The sequence below is a fragment of the Heloderma suspectum genome, chromosome 1, assembly GCF_057233095.1.
Source record: "Heloderma suspectum isolate Gila_16-S chromosome 1, 16-S_ref, whole genome shotgun sequence".
NCBI lineage: Eukaryota > Metazoa > Chordata > Lepidosauria > Squamata > Helodermatidae > Heloderma > Heloderma suspectum.
In genome coordinates, this window is record NC_139458.1 from 391,639,405 (window position 1) to 391,653,292 (window position 13,888).

A 13,888-nucleotide genomic window follows, 5' to 3' on the forward strand; every position below is an offset into this window, starting at 1 on the left:
AATGAAATGAATAGAACAAGAACCCATAGATCACAGCCTATACCCCTGTTACTCATGTATAGCTCTAGCTGGAGTAATGGAACTGTTTTAGGGGTCTGGAGTGGTGAGTGTGTTTTGGTCTTTGGTGTCAATTTGATAAATAGTTTTTCTGGAAACTACAGACCACATCCTTAAAAATAGTATCACAACAAAGTTTCGATAAGAGCAGTAATTTGATTTTATGTAGAGTGATTGTACTGACCACATATTCTGTAACAAATGAAAGGAAATAGATACTGCATCTTACTAATGAAACTAAAAATTGCCAAAATAATTTTATTTACTGTAATTGGAATTAGATTGGGAGCCTGTTGAAATAATCCTATCATGATCTTGTGGAAACAGAAAATTGAAACGGAAGCTCTGCAAATAATTAAATATTGTAAATCAGGATTAGCCTTGATTAATGAATGGCATGTTAACCTCCAGAGCTCTGGAATACTCTTCTGTAATTGTTCCAATTTGTCGTGCTTCAGCTGAAGGTTACTTATCTAGTTTCCGTAGGATTGTCTACTCTTAGAGCTTTACAAATTGGATCAGCTATAACATTTTTGCTAATTTCCCTTGGTGCTTTGTTGGCGTTCTTAAGATCCAAGCTGTGTCCTTAGAATGGATTTTAGTTTTAATGAAAAAGATCCTTTTCTTAGCACTCCCGTTATGGTCAGTAATGATTTTCACATGACCTAATCAATAATAATTTGTTTGAAGTGATGGTTGAATTTTGCTGTGCATTGTCCTACCTGATGAAAAATCTGGTTTGTAATTGAAATTTAATCTATTTGCAAAGCTGTCATTCAATTATGTATTGACAATTTACATAAGCTATATTTATTAACTGAGTTGTGCATATTTTTTAGGGATATTGAAAGAGGCCCCAAATAATGAAGTGGAGGTGTGACACTGGGGCCACACTGGGATATCATCCAACTCAGGCAATCCATACTTAAAATGATTCGAAGTAGAAAAAAAAACCTTATCAAAAGAGAGATGAACCTATCTGATAAGAGGACAATGAAAGAGATATTTAGAATAGCCATAAATGAAGATGGGAGGTGGCAGAGTACCTCTTTCAGTATCCCTAATAAATATGCATAAGGGAAGGGGCAAGGATCACACTGGCAAGCTCCACATTGACCTACACATGTTGATTTGAAAGTTTGAAGACACTTTTGTTTGCCTACAAGTGTACATGTGTAGGGACCACTCTGTGCAATCGAGAACCCTGAAAAAGTGGGATTCCCAATTTGTGCTGGGAGTTTCCTATGCATGTATACTTGTATGCTCATAGGATCTCTTCAGACCTTCAAACGAGAGTAGTTCCCCCCACAAGCACATATTTTTCTTAGCCTCTTTCAGATGACATTTGTGAAGATAATGAACATGTGCAAGGGGGAAACATGGTCATTTGAAGATGTAAAGAGATCCTGTGCCCATAGAAGTGTACATGTAATGATACTAAAACATGGTTACACTAACCTCTTTCAGATGACGTTTGTGAGTATAATGTGACCGTGTTTTAGTACTGTAGCATGTAAACTTGTTATGTGCATAGGATCTAGACCTTCAGACAAATGTGTGTAGGTTGGGAGGCAGAGCCTTCTGCTGTGATTTGATCCTTCTCCTTATACCAGGAGTAATGCTGGTGTTACCCTCTACCCTCTCCCTGGTGCCTCTCCCCCCCCCTCCCCCCCGTCCACAAGCATACCTGGTGGTGGTGCTGGAAGAAGTAGACGTTCTAACTGCTTGGTATGCTTCTTAGCACCAGACTGGGCAGCTCCAGCCACTGCCACCTCCATTTCCCCAGACTGCCTCTGATTCGCAATATAGCACGCTACATAAGGAATGGGGTCCAGGGCTATTGGGATTAATGGAAATGGCTGCCCAATCTGGCACTTCTCCTTTCAGCACCTGGCCCTAGAGAATGTAAAAATAAATAAAATAATTTTTAAAAACCAGGTGCCAGCATCAGCCACAGCAGCCCTCTAGGGCCCTAGCATAATCATGCCAAGTACTCACATATCCCCACAAATGTTGTCTGAAAGAAGCAAATGTAATGTGACCATATTTTAGCATCATCCCACTTATAAACAACTAAGATAAGGTATTAAATTGTCTCTAGTATGTAGGGTTCCAACATTCCAGTTGTCATAGTGTTTTCCTGTTGATATAAATTTAAAACCACTTGGTCTTTATTTCCTTGGGAAGATAAAAATTCCATTTGACTTGTAAAATAATTTTTGCTTAATTCCTACATTTTCTGAAGTGGTGGTTATAGGTTTAACTATCACCTGCTCACATGTATTGTTTTGATCCTTTTTATGAGCTGGGCACTGCTATTCTGAAAATGGTCAGAGAGAAGAAAGTATTAAGACTGATTTTATAAACCTTTGAGCCTAGCGAAGTATTTCGCAGTAGCTGGCCTTGTTTAACAAGAGTAGTATTTGGCTTCTGTATAGTTATGGCTCTCTATGCCAGCTGTGCTTCACACCACCTCTCTTCCCCTAGCAATGCTTAATAAGCAGATATAAGTCATGTCTGAGATGGCCTAAAATGAGCCTGATTGCAACAGGAGGCTCTGAGAAGGAATTAATGGGCCAGTTCGCATGATCAAATTGCAGTGTGTGCTGGGTATGATTTCCATAATCACTGCCCAGGTGTGGCTTGTTGTGTTGTCCAAATCCAGTTGGTATGGCTTGTTGGAAGGGAAAACAGTCCTCCAATAACCCTATAACAGCCCATGGGTTATTGGAGGGTTGTTCCCCCCTCCAACAAGCCATGCCACCTGGATTCGGATGACACAACAAGCCACACCCAGGTGGTGATGATGGAAATTGCATCCCACACATGACTGGTACATGCTGCAATTTAATTAAGCCATGGTGGCTTATTTTGATCATGTGGACCAGATCAATATGTGCAGTAGAGGAAGACAAGTGAAGCACTTTCTTCAGGGCAGGGGAGAAGATTGAAGAGGAATATGTTGTGTTCAGATGGGAGAGTTAGGTCCTGAAACCAAGGAAGTGTAGCAGCCTGGTACATGGGGCACTGGCTCTTTGGAAGATTAGGAATTTCATGGTGTGTGATGTATTTAGATATTGGGTAAACTAATACCAAATTCCCCCTTTTGTAAGGGGGCAGTTTGTATATGAGTGTTGCTCTAGCTGTAGATTACATACACATTCACGCTTTTATTCCACATATATTCCAGGTTACTTATAAGGAATCCAAAGTCATGATTGTGTGTATTATCTACATCAGATAATTCTTATGATCATTCTTCCTGGACAAACTGATTTAAAACTAGACTTGTAGTGCAATCCTAAGGAGACTTACTTGTAGTGCAATCCTAAGGAGACTTACTCAGAAGTAAGTCCTACTGCATAGGATTGCAGCCTTGTTTTTTGAGTCTGATTTTAAATCAGTTTGTGTGTAAAGAATGATGATAGGAATTATTTGAAGTAGAACATTTACACATTCACAACTTGTGAATTGTTTATCAGTGGCCTGGAAATGTGTATAATAGGAGTAAATGAAGGCAAGGTTCCTCCTGTGCAAGCACCGAGTCATTGCTGACTCCTAGAGGGACACCGCTTGCGCTGGCGTTTTCATGGCAGACTATAGCGGGGTGGTTTGCCATTGCCTTCCCCAGTCGTGACTACCTTTCCCCCAGCAAGCTGGGTACTCATTTTACTGACCTCGGAAGGATGGAAGGCTGAATCGACCTGAGCTGGCTACCTGGGACCCAGCTTCTGCTGGGATCGAACTCAGGTCGTGGGGAGAGTTTCGGTTGCAACACTGCCGCCTACCACTCTGCGCCACACGAAGCAGGAGTAAATGAAGGGATCTAGAATTATAGAATCTGGTTCTTATAAACCTTCACACTTCCCTCCTTTTTCCTTTTGTATATTAAACCAAGAGACTACTTTCAAGAGTCTATTTTGTAAGTGCAGTGAAACATGACAAGGCATGCTTTCCCTGGCCAAAATTTGCAGGCTCTGTGTGTTTTTATGAATAAACACGAGTAACTGAGGATGCCCGAGGCATGCATATGTTGGCTGGTGAATGTATATCCCGTTGTGTGTTATTGCTTGCTTTATTAGCATTTAAAATTCAGAAGGAAAGCCAGATACCATAAAGCAGATACTTTGGTATTTTCAGAGTGAAGTCCGGACATGCGAATTTAGTTTTAAGAGAGATACTTTTTTTAGGAACAAATTGTATTTAAAAACAAAAAATCATACCAAACTGTACAGTTCATGAGTTTCACGTATAAGAATCAGAGACTGTTTACTAAATTTGAAAGGCCAGGGATCTAAAGGGTGTGAATTAAAGATAATTGTAGCCAGTGGAAAATGTCCCAGTGGTTCTGACAAGCTTTCCCTTGATCTTAGAGATATGATAATAGCCTTTTAAACCTTCAGTGTCAGAGATTAATTTATGCTTGTTGGGATGCAGAAGCAGGTGGCAATAATGGACATACTCAGGAAGCATAATAAAACACCTATTTTCTCATGCTAGAATCAAGCAACATGTGTTTTAATTGAGATTACATAGGACTAGCTGGTGACTAGGGACATTGCAGTAAATGTTTCTGTTATTTCCAGGCTGAGTTTATTTGTAGCTCTGGCTCACTGAGCTTAAGGTAAGACTGAAGTTGGCAGAAAATGGCAATGTCTCTGTTCCATATACATTGTAGTGGGAAATGGTAATTGACAATGGGATCTGTAACAAAATGCTGTTGTGTGGAGTACTCCTACTCAAGATGTCAGCCCACCAGCCATGCCCTCCTACTGGATACTCCATTCCTCTGCCGACCTGATTTTACATTGCCCCTGCTCCAACAGTCAGCCAGCACTGCATGGCCACTGAGCCTGCTCAGTCCTTATTGAGACGTTTAGGGGTCTTAAACATTTTTTTGTACTTCTGCAAACCTTGGGATTTCCCAAAACCTTCTGATACTGCCATCTTGTGCATAGATAGTACTGCTGTGTCTATAGAAGGGTGTTAGTATATATGATGATGCTGTGTGTGTGTGTGTGTGTGTGTGTGAGAGAGAGAGAGAGAGAGAGAGAGAGAGCGTGTCTCACGCCTGGATTGTGGTATTTAATTATTGATGCTGAAAATATCAGCAGTATGTATATGAAAGTACTGAGGTGTGTTTCTGTTTTCAAAATTGATAATTTCATTAGTAGTATATGAAAGCAAGTAATGCAAATAGCTTAGTTTGTTAGCCTTGGAAAACATTTTTTTGATATCAGAGTTCTTGTAAAACCTGGGAGATATTCGAAAGATATCAGTATCATACTAGGTCTGAAATAGGGATTCTGCTTAAGACATACCTTTAACAATTATTGTTATTAACAGTAGTAAATAAAAAGTTGGTTTTGATTTTTAGAGACCAGCCACAGTACTGTAGACCTGGGACTGCAAGCTAAACATATAGGTAGACCTAAATTGATGAATTAATTGATAAAAGCTCATATGATTAATTGACTAAGATTTTTTTAACCAGATGACAGCCCTGCTTTAGAGACATACATTTTAATCTTGGGTGTCCCCAAAATAATATTGAAACTATTTGTAATGCAAAATGTTTTATTGCACCTGCCCCCCCATACCACAAGAATTACCCAGTTTTATCTCTTTTGCAGGGACATCAAGCCAGACAACATCCTGATGGATATGAATGGACATATTCGGTTAGCAGATTTTGGTTCTTGTCTGAAACTGATGGAAGATGGAACGGTAAATTAGAAAAAAATACAACTAAAATATAGCTTCAGCAATCTTTCTGTCCTTTGTTTGCCACTACAATTTGTATTTCTGATAATAAAAAACATATTCCTGGCTGTAAAATTCTAATTTTAGTAAGTATGTTGATAGCATAAAAGAGACCTATTTTAACTGTTCTGAGTGGGTAAGTGATAAGATTCTTTCACTTTGCAACCTACTCTGTTCCCTCCCTAGATATCACATTATGCACATTATACAATAATTGCCCCATTAAGGTTTCATACATCTCGTTTCATGTATCTCATTAGCAGTGTGGTTTAGTGGCTAGAGTGTTGGACTGGGAGTTGGGAGTTCTGGGTTCTAGTCCCCACTCGGCCATGGAAGTTCACTGGATGACTTTAGGCCAGCCCAACCCACCTCACAGGGTTGTTGTTGTCAGGATAACATGGAGGAGGAGGAGGAGGATTATGTACTGCCTTGAGTTCCTTAAGGAGGAAAAAAGGTGGGATATAAATATAATAAATAATAATAAATAATGCTTCTCTCCTGTGACTGTCCTATTCTTTAGCAAAAAGTTTGTAATTATTCAAAACTTCAGTTGGAATAAATAATACATGTTGACAGTTGTGCTTAATTAATTGTGCTATCTTTGTAATGTATACTACTATGGAACTTGGGGTAGTAGCCAATGTGGGCCTTGCGCAGGCGGCCCAGGGTTGCCAGTGCATGTACAGCCCTACCACTGGCGGTCATGATTAGCGCTTCCGGGGGCAAGCACTGAAATGAGCAGAAATGCTCATTTCCAGAAGAGGCTCGACCTGCCCCTTCCAGAAATGAGCATTTCTGCTAGTTTCAGCACTTGCCCCTGGAAGCACTACACTGCGGCTGCCGGTAGTAAGGGCCGCCCTCACAAGGCCCATTTTGGATAGTACCCTTGGGTTCCTGGTGATAGAATGTGGATTTTTTTAGTGTGGACTAGGAAAATATATATTACAGTAGGTGAATAGAGGGAAGATTCATGGATCACAGGAGCCCTGAGGCTAGGAGAGAGCAATTCCTCAGTGTCACCTGGCTTATCCATTGACTCAAGCCAGGTGTAAAGGGTCAACCTGGCCTTTCCAATGCTACTACATACAATAAGGTGACAAAGGAGGCCTGTGGTCTTCCTGTATTTGAAACCGAATCAGAACTGACATATCAGCTGTGACACTGATACTGATATGCCAAGAGCAGGAGAAACAACTATGGATTGTGATCAGGAGACAGGGTTTTCTGTATAGGTTTCAAGCCATACTGCTCCCATTTAAAGCAAGTTTGGAGCAGGGAATGGGATGATGGATTTTAACCACCACCACCACCACCCATTAACTGCACCTCTCTTTGCATTCTGAGCAGACATGCAGGTATAGAGTAGCTACCCATTGGATGATAGATGGTGAGTTCCAGAGCACTGCTGCAGCAATGTTCAAAGCTGTGATAGTATATGCTGGTACCATCTGGCAATAATTCAATTTACAAAAATCATACCTAGCTGAAATGACTTATTATGGCATTGGTTCTTGAGAAACAAAGGGCATGGCCTTGATACTGTGGTATGCTGGGACCCTCCTTTTATATGCTCTCATGAAAGTGGATGACACCCCAAACTTTGTGTCATGCAGTTAAAAAAGCAAGAAGGGGAATTGGTGTATCCCAGTTGATGTCACAAATCCCAGACTGTCACACAGATCTCAAAGTACTATAAATAATACCTATTAATACATGGTTCTCACTACTCAGTGTACACTGTGCAACTGTGTGTGCCTACATATCCTAAAACAGTATGAAATGCCCTTTTTCCACTGCCCCCCCAACTCCATATATCACTTACTTCTTTGCTTTCTATTACCAAAAAGCTTTGCCAAAATATTTTAATTACTTTTGGAAAAATTAAATACTGCAAAAATGCTGCACATCAGTAACTATAAAATGTTTACTTGTATGCAAAGCTCTTCCAGTGTCAGACACTGTTGGGAAGAAATACAAAGCTGTGTAGAAATATGGAACCTCCCTTCACTTCAAGGACTGGAAACTAGGTAACAGTGTTGTGTTATCTAGTTGGACTGGGATTCGGGAAACCCGGGTTCTAATCCCCAGTTGGCCTTGAAGCTCACTGCGTAATTTGGGCTAGTCATTGACTCTCATCCTAACTTATCTCACAGGGTTTTGTGAGGATAAAACAGAGAAGAGCAGGATCATGTACACCGCCTTGGGCTCCTTGGAGGAAAAGCTGGATATAAATGCAACAAATAAGTAAATATACCCTCCAAAAGCAAATGCTAAAATCCATATTACTGTAATATCTTTATTAAGCCAACTCAAAGGTCACAAAATACAGTGCAGGCTTCTGAGTTCTTCAGAACTCTTCATCAGAGTTCTTCAGAAGAACATGAAAGCTTGCACAGTATTTTGTGACCTTTAAGTTGGTCTTATAATGTTTTATGGTAATCTGGATTTTAACTTCTTTTTTGTGGGATGGGGATTTTTCTTTTGGCCAGCAGTAACATTTTTTTTATTACATAGTACTAATAAATAATCTGCTAGTGGGAAAAGAAAGGGTGGGGTGGAGGGTTGAGACCTGAGCTGCCTGCCAGTGTAACATGGCCTGCTGAAAAGCCTTCTCCTTTAGCTCCATCTACTCATTACTTGAAATTAATATATATATGTTCACATTTACATGCAGAATGTATGTAATATTATAGATCATGTTTAGTGATGGAAATGATAATCCTTTCAGGTTCAATCTTCCGTAGCAGTTGGAACACCAGACTATATCTCCCCAGAGATCCTGCAAGCCATGGAAGATGGGAAAGGGAAGTATGGTCCTGAATGTGACTGGTGGTCCCTCGGTGTTTGCATGTATGAAATGCTTTATGGAGAAACACCTTTTTATGCAGAGTCCCTGGTAGAGACCTATGGAAAGATAATGAACCACAAAGTGAGTGTGCGTGTGAACCATTGACAACTCCCAGAGAATCTACAATTCTTCTGCTCAGTGCTTATTGTTCTCAAGTTATTACATTAATCATTTCACTGATAGAAAATGTTAGCTTTAATTAACTGTGGATGTCGCTTTTAACAGCTTCAATATTATTGAGTGCTATCCTTACGTAGAGTATCAGGTTTTAATGCTACATTTTACAATAATATGCTGTTCTTCTGGATAAAATAATCAAATACTTGTAGCTTGGACATGATGCAAGCCACTTAACCACCGCATACAATTATATCTTAAGCTATGTTACCAAATTTGAAAGTGATTGGATAGAATTAATGGAGTAGTTGTATGATTGGTTGACTAAATTATATATTTAACTAAAAAAGAACTGCAGTGGGATTGGACCTCTGAATTTACTGTTTCCCCTTTAAGAAGCCCAACCAGTTACTGAGCCTGCAATCGTGAACATATTTACTAGGGACTAAGCCCCATTGAACACAGTGGGAATAAATATACAGAAGATTGTGCTGAGTCTCCTTGCATATATACAGTTTTAACTTCACTGATAGTTAATAAATCATATGTTCTTCTTTGTGGTCTCTGTGCATCACATATAAGGGGCTCTGCATATGCGTGGAGCCTCATTTGGGAACATTCTCTAGCTGAGGAAAACATTTTTGGCGGGAACCCTCCCCCACTGTCCACTGTGTATATCACAGCAGGTTCCTGCCCGTTCCCTCAGTTCTCTTTCGACTTCCTTATTGAAAGGATGCCTCATTGGGACTTCTCTGTTTTTTCTGCTTTTGCTGAGGGTAGTTAAGAGCTTTCTTCTTCCTTTTTTTTCTTCTTTCTCCTTCTTTTGTCTTCTTTCTAAACTAAATAAAAAATAAAGTAGTTGTTCTTTGTGTGTTTTTCACGATCGTTGATCGCTGTTTGGAAACACATGGCCATTAAGGCCCCTTTTCAGAAGTGCATTCAGTGTGGTGTTTGTTTTGCCTGGGAGAGTCTCATGTGGTGGAGACCTGCCAGCATTGTATGAATTTCACCAAACAAACTAAATGTCACTGAGTGGACCACTTAAAAGTGATCCTGTGGAAGAAGGATTTGGAAGCCATTGACTCAGTGCACTCAGTGACTTCTGTCTCTCAACCCCAGGCAATGGCAGAGACAATTCAGTCTTCATCTGTGGAGTGGGCCACGTCTTCAACTCTTAACCACGAGTTGAACTGATCTGCCCACTCCAGGCAGATCCTTAACAGTGTCTACAGCAAAGAAACTAATAAAGTGAAGGTGCCAAGGGCACCTAAATTGTTGGTTGAGGTTCCTAAGAAAAGGAAAGGAAAGACCACGACATGGGGCTTTCTCCTTCTCAGACAGCGGAGCAATGCCAAACTTCAATCCCACCGCCTCCGCCACTCTTGGACTCTCCAGTACCAAGAGTTCCATCAATTTTGTTGTCGGTACTGGGAGCACCCTCGGTATCGTTGCCTGAGCTGCTACATATGGCATCGATATCAGAAGGTGAAATTAGAGAAATGTCACCACTGATAGCTCCCCACGTCTCACCTCCTCAAATTCAGCTATCACCAATACGTGACTGGGACAGATTTGGTGATCGGTCTATTCCGCCCCCCCTTCATGGATCACTGCCTTGTTGTGGCGAAGGGGCTTGCGTAACTCAGTGAAGCCATAAGCTATGCCGTGCAGGGCCACCCAAGACGGACAGGTCATGGCAGAGAGTTCTGACAAAATGTGGTCCACTGGAGAAGGAAATGGCAACCCACTCCAGTATTCTTGCCAAGAAAACCCCATGGAACGTATCACAAGGCTAAAAGATATGACGCCGGAAGATGAGCCCCTCAGGTCGGAAGGTGTCCAATATGCTACTGGGGAAGAGCAGAGGGTATTTCCAAGTAGCGCCAGAAAGAGTGAAGCGGCTGGGCCAAAGGCGAAAGGACACTCAGCTGTGGATGTGTCTGGCGGTGAAAAGAAAATCCGATGCTGTAAAGAACAATATTGTTTAGGAACCTGGAATGTCAGATCAATGAATCAAGGTAAGCTGGAGGTGGTCAAACATGAGATGGCAAGATTGAACATCGACATCTTGGGAATCAGCGAACTCAAATGGACAGGCATGGGCGAATTTAATTCAGGTGACCATCATATCTACTATTGTGGGCAAGAATCCCTTAGAAGAAATGGAGTAGCACTCATAGTCAACAAAAGGGTGGGAAAAGCAGTACTGGGGTACAATCTTAAAAATGATAGAATGATCTCAGTACGAATCCAAGGCAAACCATTCAACATCACAGTAATTCAAGTCTATGCCCCAACCACTGAGGCCAAAGAAGCTGAGGTTGATCGGTTCTATGAAGACCTACAACACCTTCTAGAACTAACACCAAAAAAAGATGTCCTCTTCATCATAGGGGATTGGAATGCTAAAGTAGGAAGTCAAGAAATCACCGGGATAACAGGCAGGCATGGCCTTGGTGTACAAAATGAAGCAGGACAAAAGCTAATAGAGTTTTGCCAAGAGAACATGCTGATCATAGCAAACACTCTTTTCCAACAGCACAAGAGGCGACTCTACACATGGACATCACCAGATGGTCAATATCGAAATCAGATTGATTATGTCCTTTGCAGCCAAAGATGGAGAAGCTCTATACAGTCAGTAAAAACAAGACCTGGAGCTGACTGTGGCTCAGATCATGAGCTGCTTCTTGCAAAATTTCGGCTTAAATTGAAGAACGTCGGGAAAACCACTAAACCGTTCAGGTATGACCTAAATCATATCCCTGATGAATATACAGTGGAGGTGAGGAATAGATTTCAGGGATTAGACCTGATAGACAGAGTGCCTGAGGAACTATGGACGGAGGTCCGTAACATTGTTCAGGAGGCAGCAACGAAATCCATCCCAAAGAAAAAGAAATGCAAGAAAGCAAAGTGGCTGTCTGATGAGGCTTTACAAGTAGCTCACGAAAGAAGGGAAGCGAAAAGCAAGGGAGAAAGGGGAAGATATACCCAACTGAATGCAGAGTTCCAGAGAATAGCAAGGAGAAACAAGAAGGCCTTCTTAAATGAACAATGCAAAGAAATCGAGGAAAACAACAGAATGGGAAAGACTAGAGATCTCTTCAAGAAAATTGGAGATCTCAAGGGAACGTTTTGTGCAAAGACGGGCATGATAAAGGACAAAGAAGGCAGGGACCTAACAGAAGCAGATGAGCTTAAGAAGAGGTGGCAAGAATACACAGAAGAACTATACAGGAAAGATCTGAATGTCCCTGATAGCCATGATAGTGCGGTCACTGAACTTGAGCCGGACATCCTCGAGAGTGAAGTCAAGTGGGCCTTAGGAAGCATTAGTAACAACAAAGCTAGCGGAGATGACAGTATTCCAGCCGAGCTATTTAAAATCCTAAAAGATGATGCTGTTAAAGTGCTGCATTCAATATGCCAACAAATCTGGAACACTCAACAGTGGCCACAAGACTGGAAAAGGTCAGTTTACATTCCAATTCCAAAGAAGGGCAACGTCAAAGAGTGTTCAAACTACCGCACAATTGTGCTCATTTCACATGCCAGCAAGGTGATGCTCAAAATCCTACAAGCTAGGCTTCAGCAGTATGTGAACCGAGAACTACCGGAAGTACAAGCTGGGTTTAGAAGAGGCAGAGGAACTAGAGATCAAATCGCCAACATTCGCTGCATCATGGAGAAAGCAAGAGAATTCCAGAAAAACGTCTATTTCTGCTTCATTGACTACGCTAAAGCCTTTGATTGTGTGGATCACAACAAACTGTGGCAAATTCTTAAAGTGATGGGAGTACCAGACCACCTTACCTGTCTCCTGAGAAACCTGTACGAGGGTCAAGAAGCAACAGTAAGAACCAGACACGGAACAACCGAGTGGTTCAAAATTGGGAAAGGAGTACGACAAGGCTGCATATTGTCACCCTGCTTATTTAACTTATATGCAGAGTACATCATGAGAAATGCCGGGTTGGATGAATCAGAGGTCGGAATTAAGATTGCCGGGAGAATTATCAACAACCTCCGATATGCAGACGATACCCCCCTAATGGCAGAAAGCGAAGAGGATCTCAAGAGCCTCTTGTTGAGGGTGAAAGAGGAGAGTGCAAAAGCTGGTTTGAAACTCAACATTAAAAAAACGAAGATCATGGCATCTGGCCCCATCACTTCCTGGCATAGAGAAGAGGAAGAAATGGAAGCAGTGACAGATTTTACTTTCTTGGGCTCCAAGATCACTGCAGACGGTGACTGTAGCCATGAAATTAAAAGACGCTTGCTCCTTGGGAGGAAAGCTATGGCCAACCTAGACAGCATAGTAAGAAGCAGAGACATCACCTTGCCGACAAAGGTCCGTCTAATCAAAGCTATGGTTTTCCCAGTAGTAATGTATGGCTGTGAGAGCTGGACTATAAGGAAGGCTGAGCGCTGAAGAATTGATGCTTTCGAACTGTGGTGCTGGAGAAGACTCTTACGAGTCCCCTGGACTGCAAGGAGGTCAAATCAGTCCATCCTAAAGGAAATCAACCCTGAGTGCTCATTGGAAGGACAGATCCTGAAGCTGAAGCTCCAATATTGTGGCCACCTAATGCGAAGAGAAAACTCCCTGGAAAAGACCCTGATGCTGGGAAAGACTGAAGGCAAAAGGAGAAGGGGACGGCAGAGGATGAGATGGCTAGATAGCATTACGGATGCAATGAATATGGACTTGAGCACGCTCCGGGAGAGAGCGCAGGACAGGAAGGCCTGGCGTGCTATGGTCCATGGGGTCACGAAGAGTCAGACACGACTGAACGACTGAACAACAACAACAACTATTCCGCCCACAATGCACTATGCACTATGATGACTGGTGTTATCATCGTGATGCTTTTCACAATCATATTAGATACTTAGGAGCAACATCTACTTAGTACCATTCAGCACCTTCAGCAACAGTTTCAAGGCTGCCTTTCTTTTTCCTTTTTTTTTGAATATATTTTTATTTATTTTATTTTTATAAATGAAATAAACAATACCAAAATTACCAACAACCTAATCAATACTTCAATTTCCCAACAGTACAATATTCTAATGTTGTTGTTCAGTCGTTCAGTCGTG

General features: G+C 41.5%; 1 protein-coding gene across 2 annotated transcripts in view; it reads left to right on the top strand.

Annotated features, from left to right (window-relative positions):
• CDC42BPA (CDC42 binding protein kinase alpha) overlaps positions 1–13,888 on the top strand; it is a 275,648-nt gene that overhangs the window by 143,027 nt on the left and 118,733 nt on the right. For both annotated transcript variants that reach the window (XM_084828634.1, XM_084828633.1), the window contains exons 6-7: positions 5,691–5,784; positions 8,549–8,749. In XM_084828634.1, the coding sequence (XP_084684760.1) occupies positions 5,691–5,784; positions 8,549–8,749 (295 nt within the window). The remainder of the gene's footprint in view (positions 1–5,690; positions 5,785–8,548; positions 8,750–13,888) is intronic.